Source organism: Symsagittifera roscoffensis, chromosome 3 (assembly GCF_963678635.1).
Source record: "Symsagittifera roscoffensis chromosome 3, txSymRosc1.1, whole genome shotgun sequence".
NCBI classification, from domain to species: domain Eukaryota; kingdom Metazoa; phylum Xenacoelomorpha; order Acoela; family Convolutidae; genus Symsagittifera; species Symsagittifera roscoffensis.
In genome coordinates, this window is record NC_087064.1 from 13,802,933 (window position 1) to 13,815,159 (window position 12,227).

The 12,227-nt window shown below is 43.3% G+C and overlaps 3 protein-coding genes across 3 annotated transcripts in view; 2 read left to right on the forward strand and 1 right to left on the reverse strand.

Annotated features, from left to right (window-relative positions):
- The window catches only part of LOC134841096 (uncharacterized), a 585,733-nt gene that overhangs the window by 552,433 nt on the left and 21,073 nt on the right, over positions 1–12,227 (forward strand). The gene's annotated exons all lie outside the window — the stretch shown is intronic.
- The window catches only part of LOC134841095 (cytohesin-3-like), a 322,003-nt gene that overhangs the window by 275,712 nt on the left and 34,064 nt on the right, over positions 1–12,227 (forward strand). The gene's annotated exons all lie outside the window — the stretch shown is intronic.
- LOC134841578 (uncharacterized) lies at positions 9,899–11,446 on the reverse strand. The gene has a single exon (XM_063857609.1). It carries the CDS (start codon positions 11,444–11,446, stop codon positions 9,899–9,901), a length of 1,548 nt encoding a protein of 515 aa, XP_063713679.1.

Here is a 12,227-nt window from a genome sequence, read left to right on the forward strand (position 1 = left end):
ATCAACTGGCAAGGTCGAGACGGTGAAAAACGAGTGGAGTTAAGGTAACTGACGCCTGCCAGTCGTTAATAGGTACTTTTTCTACGCTCCGTCGCTGTGTAGTATTTGGGCGAATGTTACACCTGGCCTGTGAAGGTGTGGTTCTAAAACAGAAGGAATGTGAGTGGAGGCAAGACTGCTTTATAAGGGCATTCAATATTGAATGCCTAGAGAATCTACGTGCACGTTTGAGACAAGATAGGCAATTTGTTTTACATTAAGCAGCCTCTGGGAGGCTTACTTCTAACCTTCTCTTCGGTTATCAATCTCGTTGAGGCGATGCCATTTTTGATAACTTACTCTGACAATTCAATGGAGACTCAGTTTGTAGGGTTTTTAGTAGCCTCTGTTACTGATTCTAACACCATTTTTGTCTCTGTTGAGGTATATGGGTCTGAGATTTGATCCATGCCTGATGAATCAAGTTTATTATTTTGTTCTAAAAAAGCCTCCACGAGCGTAAAGAACCAGTTTTTAATGGTAATTGCTCATGTTAGGTATTTGATACCTTTATTTGGGGGGTTTGCAAACCCATTTTTTTGAAACTTTATTCAGAAGGTCGAAAGTATCATGGTAACCGAGGGTACGATTATTGTGCCGTAGGTTGATATCCCTAATCCACATTTGAATTGGCTCCGAACTTAGCGACGTCTAGCGACAACCATTAGCATTCCTGGCCTTGTGCTACAGGCTCTTGTCACTAATTCCCCGTCGTCGTGTGGTTGTAGGCGCTAATTGTCCCTTTGTCTTGTGTGAAACTTCGACACCTGTTTTAAGGCAATAAAAGAGTTGCTGAGAGTTTGAAATCGACATCAATCACCATGATCGGCATGTTAAAGAGGCTGAAAGCCCACAACAAGTCGAAGTCACCCCGATATGATGAGATTCAACCCAATAATGCTTCTCGAAAGCGCAGATCTTATTGCGAAACCGATACAAATGATCTTCGCGAAATCTCTAGATCCTGGCGTGGTGCCAGAAGACAGGAAAAAGGCTCGCGTTACAGAATTATTTCCAAAGAGAGACTAGAGCCAATCAGAACTCTATCGACCAGTGCTGCTAACAAGCTTTGTTTTAAGCTATCAGAGAGCGTGATTCGAGATTCTATACTTGAGCATAAGCAGAAAATTGATCTCTTTTTGGATCCACAGTTCGGCTTCATTACGGCGATAAACGACCCTACAATTTTTGAAGGTCATGGAAGACTGGTCCTCAACAAAGGAATCGAGCCAGCTCAAGTGAATTGTGGAATTCCTCATGGCATTGTGGTTGGACCCATTTTGTTGGTCATGTTAATAAGACTTGATAACGAGCATTATTTGGATGTTGTCTGATGACACCAAAGTGTACGGCTTAGTGGATTCTGAAGAGAATTAATTTCGACTTCTAACTGATATGGAATCATTGGTTGCGTGGAGGGGAAAAGCTAACTTCAGTTTCACCCAGACAAAGTCAAAGTAATGCAAAGAGGCAAAAGCAAAATCAAGCCGGTTGAAGACAGATTGGGATCGGATATATCGTGACCAAGAACTAAAGTGACCAAATCCCAAAAGAATCTGGGAGTGATCTTTGGTGTTGCTTTATAAGGGCATTCAATATTGAATGCCTAGAAAATCTCCGTGCACATTTGAGACAAGATAGGCAATTTTTTTTTACATTAAGCAGCCTCTGGGAGGCTTACTTCTAACCTTCTCTTCGGTTATCAATCTCGTTGAGGCGATGCCACTTTTGATAACTTACTCTGACAATTCAATGGAGACTCAGTTTGTAGGGTTTTTAGTAGCCTCTGTTACTGATGGCTTGGTTTACCAATTAAGTCTTCATTTAACAACTGATCTGAGTTTTAAACACTTGCACATACACTTGCACATTTGAAATTATACACTTGCACCTTCGCAATTTAAGTGTTTACTTTTTTCTAACACCATTTTTGTCTCTGTTGAGTTATATGGGTTTGAGATTTGATCCATGCCTGATGGATCAAGTTTATTATTTTGTTCTAAAAAAGCCTCCACGAGCGTAAAGAACCAGTTTTTAATGGTAATTGCTCATGTTAGGTATTTGATACCTGTATTTGGGGGATTTGCAAACCCATTTTTTTGAAAGTTTAATCAGAAGGTCGAAAGTATCATGGTAACCGAGGGTACGATTATTGTGCCGTAGGTTGATATCCCAAATCCACATTTGAATTGGCTCCGAACTCCGCGACGTCTAGCGACAACCATTAGCATTCCTGGCCTTGTGCTACTGGCTCTTGTCACTAATTCCCCGTCGTCGTGTGGTTGTAGGCGCTAATTGTCCCTTTGTCTTGTGTGAAACTTCGACACCTGTTTTAAGGCAATAAAAGAGTTGCTGAGAGTTTGAAATCGACATCAATCACCATGATCGGCATGTTAAAGAGGCTGAAAGCCCACAACAAGTCGAAGTCACCCCGATATGATGAGATTCAACCCAATAATGCTTCTCGAAAGCGCAGATCTTATTGCGAAACCGATACAAATGATCTTCGCGAAATCTCTAGATCCTGGCGTGGTGCCAGAAGACAGGAAAAAGGCTCGCGTTACAGAATTATTTCCAAAGAGAGACTAGAGCCAATCAGAACTCTATCGACCAGTGCTGCTAACAAGCTTTGTTTTAAGCTCTCAGAGAGCGTGATTCGAGACTGTATACTTGAGCATAAGCAGAAAATTGATCTCTTTTTGGATCCACAGTTCGGCTTCATTACGGCGATAAACGACCCTACAATTTTTGAAGGTCATGGAAGACTGGTCCTCAACAAAGGAATCGAGCCAGCTCAAGTGAATTGTGGAATTTCTCAAGGCATTGTGGTTGGACCCATTTTGTTGGTCATGTTAATAAGACTTGATAACGAGCACTATTTGGATGTTGTCTGATGACACCAAAGTGTACGGCTTAGTGGATTCTGAAGAGAATTAATTTCGACTTCTAACTGATATGGAATCATTGGTTGCATGGAGGGGAAAAGCTAACTTCAGTTTCACCCAGACAAAGTCAAAGTAATGCAAAGGGGCAAAAGCAAAAGCAAAATCAAGCCAGTTGAAGACAGATTGGGATCGGATATATCGTGACCAAGAATTAAAGTGACCAAATCCCAAAAGAATCTGGGAGTGATCTTTGGTGGTGCTTTATAAGGGCATTCAATATTGAATGCCTATAGAATCTCCGTGCACTTTTGAGACAAGATAGGCAATTTTTTTTACATTAAGCAGCCTTGTGCAGCCTCTGGGAGGCTTACTTCTAACCTTCTCTTCGGTTATCAATCTCGTTGAGGCGATGCCACTTTTTATAACTTACTCTGACAATTCAATGGAGACTCAGTTTGTAGGGTTTTTAGTAGCCTCTGTTACTGATGGCTTGGTTTACCAATTAAGTCTTCATTTAACAACTGATCTGAGTTTTAAACACTTGCACATACACTTGCACATTTGAAATTATACACTTGCACCTTCGCAATTTAAGTGTTTACTTTTTTCTAACACCATTTTTGTCTCTGTTGAGTTATATGGGTTTGAGATTTGATCCATGCCTGATGGATCAAGTTTATTATTTTGTTCTAAAAAAGCCTCCACGAGCGTAAAGAACCAGTTTTTAATGGTAATTGCTCATGTTAGGTATTTGATACCTGTATTTGGGGGATTTGCAAACCCATTTTTTTGAAAGTTTAATCAGAAGGTCGAAATATCATGGTAACCGAGGGTACGATTATTGTGCCGTAGGTTGATATCCCAAATCCACATTTGAATTGGCTCCGAACTCCGCGACGTCTAGCGACAACCATTAGCATTCCTGGCCTTGTGCTACTGGCTCTTGTCACTAATTCCCCGTCATCGTGTGGTTGTAGGCACTAATTGTCCCTTTGTCTTGTGTGAAACTTCGACACCTGTTTTAAGGCGATAAAAGAGTTGCTGAGAGTTTGAAATCGACATCAATCACCATGATCGGCATGTTAAAGAGGCTGAAAGCCCCCAACAAGTCGAAGTCACCCCGATATGATGAGATTCAACCCAATAGTGCTTCTCGAAAGCGCAGATTTTATTGCGAAACCGATACAAATGATCTTCGCGAAATCTCTAGATCCTGGCGTGGTGCCAGAAGACAGGAAAAAGGCTCGCGTTACAGAATTATTTCCAAAGAGAGACTAGAGCCAATCAGAACTCTATCGACCAGTGCTGCTAACAAGCTTTGTTTTAAGCTATCAGAGAGCGTGATTCGAGATTCTATACTTGAGCATACGCAGAAAATTGATCTCTTTTTGGATCCACAGCTCGGCTTAATTACGGCGATAAACGACCCTACAATTTTTGAAGGTCATGGAAGACTGGTCCTCAACAAAGGAACCGAGCCAGCTCAAGTGAATTGTGGAATTCCTCAAGGCATTGTGGTTGGACCCATTTTGTTGGTCATGTTAATAAGACTTGATAACGAGCACTATTTGGATGTTGTCTGATGACACCAAAGTGTACGGCTTAGTGGATTCTGAAGAGAAGTAATTTCGACTTCTAACTGATATGGAATCATTGGTTGCGTGGAGGGGAAAAGCTAACTTCAGTTTCACCCAGACAAAGTCAAAGTAATGCAAAGGGGCAAAAGCAAAAGCAAAATCAAGCCAGTTGAAGACAGATTGGGATCGGATATATCGTGACCAAGAATTAAAGTGACCAAATCCCAAAAGAATCTGGGAGTGATCTTTGGTGGTGCTTTATAAGGGCATTCAATATTGAATGCCTATAGAATCTCCGTGCACTTTTGAGACAAGATAGGCAATTTTTTTTACATTAAGCAGCCTCTGGGAGGCTTACTTCTAACCTTCTCTTCGGTTATCAATCTCTTTGAGGCGATGCCACTTTTTATAACTTACTCTGACAATTCAATGGAGACTCAGTTTGTAGGGTTTTTAGTAGCTTCTGTTACTGATGGCTTGGTTTACCAATTAAGTCTTCATTTAACAACTGATCTGAGTTTTAAACACTTGCACATACACTTGCACATTTGAAATTATACACTTGCACCTTCGCAATTTAAATGTTTACTTTTTTCTAACACCATTTTTGTCTCTGTTGAGTTATATGGGTTTGAGATTTGATCCATGCCTGATGGATCAAGTTTATTATTTTGTTCTAAAAAAGCCTCCACGAGCGTAAAGAACCAGTTTTTAATGGTAATTGCTCATGTTAGGTATTTGATACCTGTATTTGGGGGATTTGCAAACCCATTTTTTTGAAAGTTTAATCAGAAGGTCGAAAGTATCATGGTAACCGAGGGTACGATTATTGTGCCGTAGGTTGATATCCCAAATCCACATTTGAATTGGCTCCGAACTCCGCGACGTCTAGCGACAACCATTAGCATTCCTGGCCTTGTGCTACTGGCTCTTGTCACTAATTCCCCGTCATCGTGTGGTTGTAGGCACTAATTGTCCCTTTGTCTTGTGTGAAACTTCGACACCTGTTTTAAGGCGATAAAAGAGTTGCTGAGAGTTTGAAATCGACATCAATCACCATGATCGGCATGTTAAAGAGGCTGAAAGCCCCCAACAAGTCGAAGTCACCCCGATATGATGAGATTCAACCCAATAGTGCTTCTCGAAAGCGCAGATTTTATTGCGAAACCGATACAAATGATCTTCGCGAAATCTCTAGATCCTGGCGTGGTGCCAGAAGACAGGAAAAAGGCTCGCGTTACAGAATTATTTCCAAAGAGAGACTAGAGCCAATCAGAACTCTATCGACCAGTGCTGCTAACAAGCTTTGTTTTAAGCTATCAGAGAGCGTGATTCGAGATTCTATACTTGAGCATACGCAGAAAATTGATCTCTTTTTGGATCCACAGCTCGGCTTAATTACGGCGATAAACGACCCTACAATTTTTGAAGGTCATGGAAGACTGGTCCTCAACAAAGGAACCGAGCCAGCTCAAGTGAATTGTGGAATTCCTCAAGGCATTGTGGTTGGACCCATTTTGTTGGTCATGTTAATAAGACTTGATAACGAGCACTATTTGGATGTTGTCTGATGACACCAAAGTGTACGGCTTAGTGGATTCTGAAGAGAAGTAATTTCGACTTCTAACTGATATGGAATCATTGGTTGCGTGGAGGGGAAAGCTAACTTCAGTTTCACCCAGACAAAGTCAAAGTAATGCAAAGGGGCAAAAGCAAAATCAAGCCGGTTGAAGATAGATTGGGATCGGATATATCGTGACCAAGAATTAAAGTGACCAAATCCCAAAAGAATCTGGGAGTGATCTTTGGTGGTGCTCTATAAGGGCATTCAATATTGAATGCCTAGAGATTCTCCGTGCACTTTTGAGACAAGATAGGCAGGTTTTTTTTTACATTAAGCAGCCTTGTGCAGCCTCTGGGAGGCTTACTTCTAACCTTCTCTTCGGATACCAATCTCGTTGAGGCGATGCCACTTTTGATAACTTACTCTGACATTTCAATGGAGACTCAGTTTGTAGGGTTTTTAGTAGCCTCTATTACTGATGGCTCTGTTTACCAATTAAGTCTTCATTTAACAACTGATCTGAGTTTTAACCACTTGCACATACACTTGCACATTTGAAATTATACACTTGCACTTTCGCAATTTAAGTGTTTACTTTTTTCTAACACCATTTTTGTCTCTGTTGAGGTATATGGGTTTGAGATTCGATCCATGCCTGCGTTACAGAATTATTTCCAAAGAGACTAGAGCCAATCAGAACTCTATCGACCAGTCCTGCTAACAAGCTTTGTTTTAAGCCCTCAGAGAGCGTGATTCGAGACATTATACTTGAGCATACGCAGAAAATTGATCTCTTTTTGGATCCACAGTTCGGCTTCATTACGGCGATAAACGACCCTACAATTTTTGAAGGTCATGGAAGACTGGTCCTCAACAAAGGAATCGAGCCAGCTCAAGTGAATTGTGGAATTCCTCAAGGCATTGTGGTTGGACCCATTTTGTTGGTCATGTTAATAAGACTTGATAACGAGCACTATTTGGATGTTGTCTGATGACAATGGCAATACGTTTTGGATGATTAAGATTCCAATTTCAGATCGTAGTTTAGTTGTTTCTTTTTTAAAAATGATTTCTTTTGATTTTTGAGTTTTGAGTCTTTCAGTTTACTAATTTGGCGGCATATTCATGTCGAAAATGTGGCAAAATTAGGTTCGGCAAAGAATAAAGTTCAATGTCGTAGACATAGCCGGGCCCATTTGCAGGTTGCAAAATAGAAAATTGTTCATTGAAGCTGATGGTACGTCGTCGTTGATTGTAATGGTGATCTAGTTGTTAGCTGTCGTTGATCATGTTGGTCATCTAGTTGTTACTGTGGTCCAATACTCGCGAGAGTTTGACTGCTGGTCGGTGTAGAATCCCCCTGCTATCTTTAATTTCGCAGGAGCGAACGATTCCGTCTGCACCTGGGAAAGTACGAAGTACACGTCCCAGGGGCCAAAGACCTCGAGGCGTTAGGTCTTCCAGTATCCATACAAGGTCTCCTTGATGAAGATTTTCCACTTGCTTTGTCCATTTCGTTCGGGTCGTCAAGGTTGGCAAGTAGTCTTTGAGGTATCTGTTCCAGAACTGTTGACTCAAGGCTTGAGCTTGTTTCCAAGTTCTCTTGTCCGTTGTGTGGTGAGGGAGAAACAATCCGGGAGGCAAATTGTTTGTTGGTCGTCCTAGTAGAAGGTGATTGGGTGAAGGGGCTCGTCGTCGGTTGGGTCTGATGAGACGTTGGTTAGCGGGCGAGAATTCATCATAGCTTCAACCTCGCACGTGAAGGTTGACAGAGTTTCGTCGTCCAGTGTCCGTGTTCCAATGAATTTGTAGAAGGCAATCTTAAATGTTTTTATGAGGCGTTCCCATGATCCACCAAAGTGAGGAGCTGCAGGTGGGGTGAATTCCAGGTTATTCCAAGTAATTGGCATTGATTGTTGAAGTCGTTGCTGTGTTGAATCTCAGAAAGGCTTTCCTGTAATTCCTTGTCAGCTGCAACGAAGGCTTTTCCGTTGTCAGAGAAGATGATCCTGGGTTTACCGCGTCTAGCGATGAAACGGCGTATGGCTTGTAGAGTTGAGTTTGTGTCAATTTGCTGGCATATTTCTGAATGAACTGCTCGCGTGACGAGGCAGGTGAAGAAGAGAACGTATCGCTTACTGTACTCGTCGTTGTTCCGCGTGGCAAAGGGTTCAAAGAAGTCAATTCCTGTTGAGTAGAAGGGGTAACTGTTTTCCGATAAAGGGAGTCGCTGTAGGGGTAGATCTGCCATCAGAGGCTTCACTGGTTCCTGTCGAAGGCGTCGGCAAGGTATGCATTGTCAAATAGTTTTCTTCAGATGCTTGCGTGATCTTATGATCCAAAAGTCCTGCTGAAGAATGCTTCGGGTGTGTTCCATTCCACAATGGGAATTTATTTCGTGTTTGCTTCATAAAAAGTTGTATTAGGTAGTTTTCAGTAGAATGACTGGATGTCGGCTGCAAAGTAGAAGCGGGGCTTTCTGTAGTCGTCCTTTGGCACGTAAGTATCCGTGATCGTCGATGAAGGGGCAAAGAGGTTGTAGAGGGCTGCGGGGTGGAATGTCAGATTTTTTTGTCAGGCATGCTATTTCCTTGGGGAATGATTGATTCTGTGAGTGTTTAATGATCCATGCGAATCCTAAGGTGAGGTGTTGAAGTGAGAGGCTCTGGTGTGTCTTCCTTTTGATGTTTTCTGCGAAGAGAAGAACATATGAAGTAACTCTGAGTGCTCTTGTCCAAGTGCTAAATCGGTTGAAGTCGATTACTGATGTTGGCGGTTGTGGGTCGTTGTCTGTCAGATGAATATCGGCTGTAGGTTGTGTTGGCGGGTGATTAGGCCAATCTGATGATGGTCTTAACAAGAAGTCTGGTCCTTTGATCCATCGTGAATCGGTAGTCATGTCACATGCTTTGTAACCACGTGTTCCGTCGTCTGCAGGGTTGTCTTTGCTGGGCACGTATCTCCAGTCCAGTGAAGATGTTGAATCCATGATGAAATTCAGGCGGTTGGCAATGAAGATCCGGTGTCGTTGATTCGGCGAGTTTATCCAATGAAGAACTGTTGTACTATCTGTCCATAGTGTCGTACTGTCGATTCGTATGTCATGTTGTTCTTTGATGAAACGAGACAGTTTAGCTCCGTTAGTGGCGGCTTGAAGCTCGAGATTTGAAATTGTCATTCTGCTGATGGGTGCTACTCGGGCTTTTCCAATGACGAACTTGAGTTCCGTTGTGTCGTCGTTGTATCTGATTCTGAGGTAAGCAACTGATGCTAAGGCAATTTCGGAGGCGTCGCTGAATACATGGAGTTGGGTTTCCAATATTTCGTTTCTGGTTTGAAGTAAATCCGGGGCAGGCAGATGTCGTTGAATTGGCTTCGCTTGTCTATCCAATCATTGAGGTCTGTTAAATGCTCCATGTTTAGAGGTTTGTCCCATTGAGGTCCATTACTCCAGGCAAATTGAAGTGATTGTCGTAGTCGAATTGTCAGTGGCATCGTAATTCCAAGCGGATCAAAGATTGAAGAAGCAAACTTCAATAGTTTGCGCTGCGTTAAGTCCTTCTTGTCAATGGCGTGAAACTTCTTTGCTTCCACAAGAAAGACGTCCGTGTCTGGTTTCCATTTCACTCAAGAACTCTTTCGAGGGGTCGTTCCTTCTTGGTGAGGCTGTCGCTGTTTTCCAAGTGGTTCTCGTTGACTGTTGTGAGAAATTGTTGAGAGTTTGAGGTCCATTTTGTGAGGTTGAATCCTCCAAGGCTGAACATCTTTTGAAGGTCGTTCATTAACTGTGTCGCTTCCGTCGGTGTTGAAACGGCTTTGTATAGGTCGTCCATTTATATGTTGCGTTTTGTGATTTGCTCCAAGGCTGGATATTTGTCGGCATTGTCCTTCGCACATTGTCGAGTGGCGTAGCAGGCAACACATGGTGAGTCGGTAGCTCCGAAGATTTGGCGGGTGTATTGGAAGGTTGCGGGTTGGCCCGTGTTGTCCTTCCACAGAAATCGCAAATACGGCTGGTCTTCTGGGCTCACGAAGACCTGCATGAACATTGCTTCAATGTCGGTAGAAATAGCGATTTGGTCCTCGCGAAATCGCATAACGATTCCAGTGAGGTTTGTGAGGAGGTCTGGTCCAGTTAGTAGGTTGCTGTTGAGTGATACTCCTTTGTAGATGCTCGATGCATTAAGGACTCGGCGTACCTTGCCAGGTTTATTGATGTTTGTCACTGGATGATGAGGAAGGTACCATTTTCCTGTTGAGTCTTCATGGGAATCATCAACTTTGACTATGAAACCTTTCTGCAAGTCGGTGTCAATGGTCTCCTGATATTTCTGTGCCATCTCGGTGTTTCTCTTCAGCCGTTGGAGAAGGCTGTCGAGCTGCTTCTTGGCAAGCCATCTATTGTTTGGCAGTTGTTGTCCACGTTTCCAAAGCATTCCAACTTCGTAGTGTCCATTGGGCAAGCGGGTTGTTGAAGATTCCAAGATGCGGAGAGCTTCCTTGTCTGTTGAGAGGCTGCGTTGGTCAGTTGAAATCCCTTCGGCGTCCATTTTCATCCATTCAGCTACGTGGCGAAACAGTGAATCGTCTGTCGTGAAGTTGATTGTGTTGATGTCGTTGGGTGTCGCTGCATTGTCTCGTCCACAGAGAGACCATCCAAGTGGCGTTTTCCATCCAATAGGCACATTTTGTTTTGAATGGATTACTTCTGAAGGTGTCACGAGTTCGGCGAAATCGCATCCAATGATGATTCCGATTTCTTTCGAGGGCAGTGTGGCTATCCGAATGTGTTGAAGTGGCTCGTTCCTTTGGCAGATGGAGTTGACGAGTTCAGGGTTGAATTGGGAAAGGTTCCAATCCATTATGACGTCGATGTCATTTAGTTGAAATGGCTGCTTTTGCTGGTTGTAGGGTCCAATCGCGATCGTCATCTTTGTAGAAGCTGTGTCTGATGATGTCAGTGCTTGGTTTAGCTGGATGGTGTCGTCTAATTGCAGATCTGGTTTGAGTTGGAGGGCGATTGATGATTTAAGCAATGTCAGTTTGCTTCCACAATCAAGCATTGCATAGGCATGAACTCTATGTTTGCCATGAGAGATCGTTATTGGCAGGGTCGGAATGTGGCGAGTCGATTTCCTTCTGCTTATGCTGGTGCTGCAGTTGGTGGTGTCGTCATGTTGTCTGGAGTTCCGGTTGGCTGTCTCCCTCTGTGTCGTCGAGTTGTAGGTGCTGCTGTTGTGCAGAAGTGTGTGGTGTTTCTTACTGCATCCGTCCGTCCGGCAGGTTTGCGTTGATTGACAGTCGGCGAACTTGTGGGGGCTGAGGCAGTTGAAACATAGTTGTAGGTCCCTGGCATGCTGTAATCTGTCCTTTGGGTTCATTGCGATAAAGTGTTGGCATTTTCCAAGGTACTGGCAATTGCGTTTCTCCGGGCAAAAATCTCGTCGTTGATCTTTTTGTCCAGATTTATGTTGCTGCTGGCTGCGTTGCTGGTTCCGGTTGTTCTGATTGGCGCGGTGATCCGATGGTCCATGTTGGTGGGTGTGACCGTTGGATAATGATCCTTGAGTGTTGCTGCTGTTGTAGTTGTTGCTGCTGCTGTTTCTGGTGTTGTTGCTGTTGCTCGGCAAATCGCTGCATGGTTCGGCGTAGATATTGAACCAATTGGTGAGGTCGATGAGTGATGGTTGTCTGATTTTGCATTGCAGATTGTATCTATTCCATTCTAGTCGGCAAGGGGTAGGCAGTTTTGACAAACTGTTTGGACATTTGTCTTAGAGTGTAGATCGTGCTGGAATCCAATTGTCGTGAATGTATCGGCCATTGTCTGTAGGAAGTTGGCTAGGTCCTTGTAGCTTCTGGTATGTCGTAGATTGGGGCCGCTGATGGCGTCGAGTCGTCGAAGGAAGGATGTAACTATCTTCGTCGGGTTACCAAAGTCGTTTTCCAGTCGCTGAAGGGCTGCGTCATACATTGCTCCATTGCATCCATATCCTCGGATGAGAGATTTGGCATCTCCGGATACAAGTTTCTGCAGATGTGTCATCTTTTCCGAGTTTGTCATGTCGGTGCTGTTGATGGTTGCGTTGAACAGTCCTATCCAATCTAACCATTGTTCAGGTTCTCCGTCGAATATGAATAATTTGACAATGGGCACTGATT

Coding starts and splice junctions, on each gene's coding strand:
- LOC134841578 (XM_063857609.1), bottom strand. CDS start 11,446: ATGAACCCAAAGGACAGATTACAGCATGCCAGGGACCTACAACTATGT.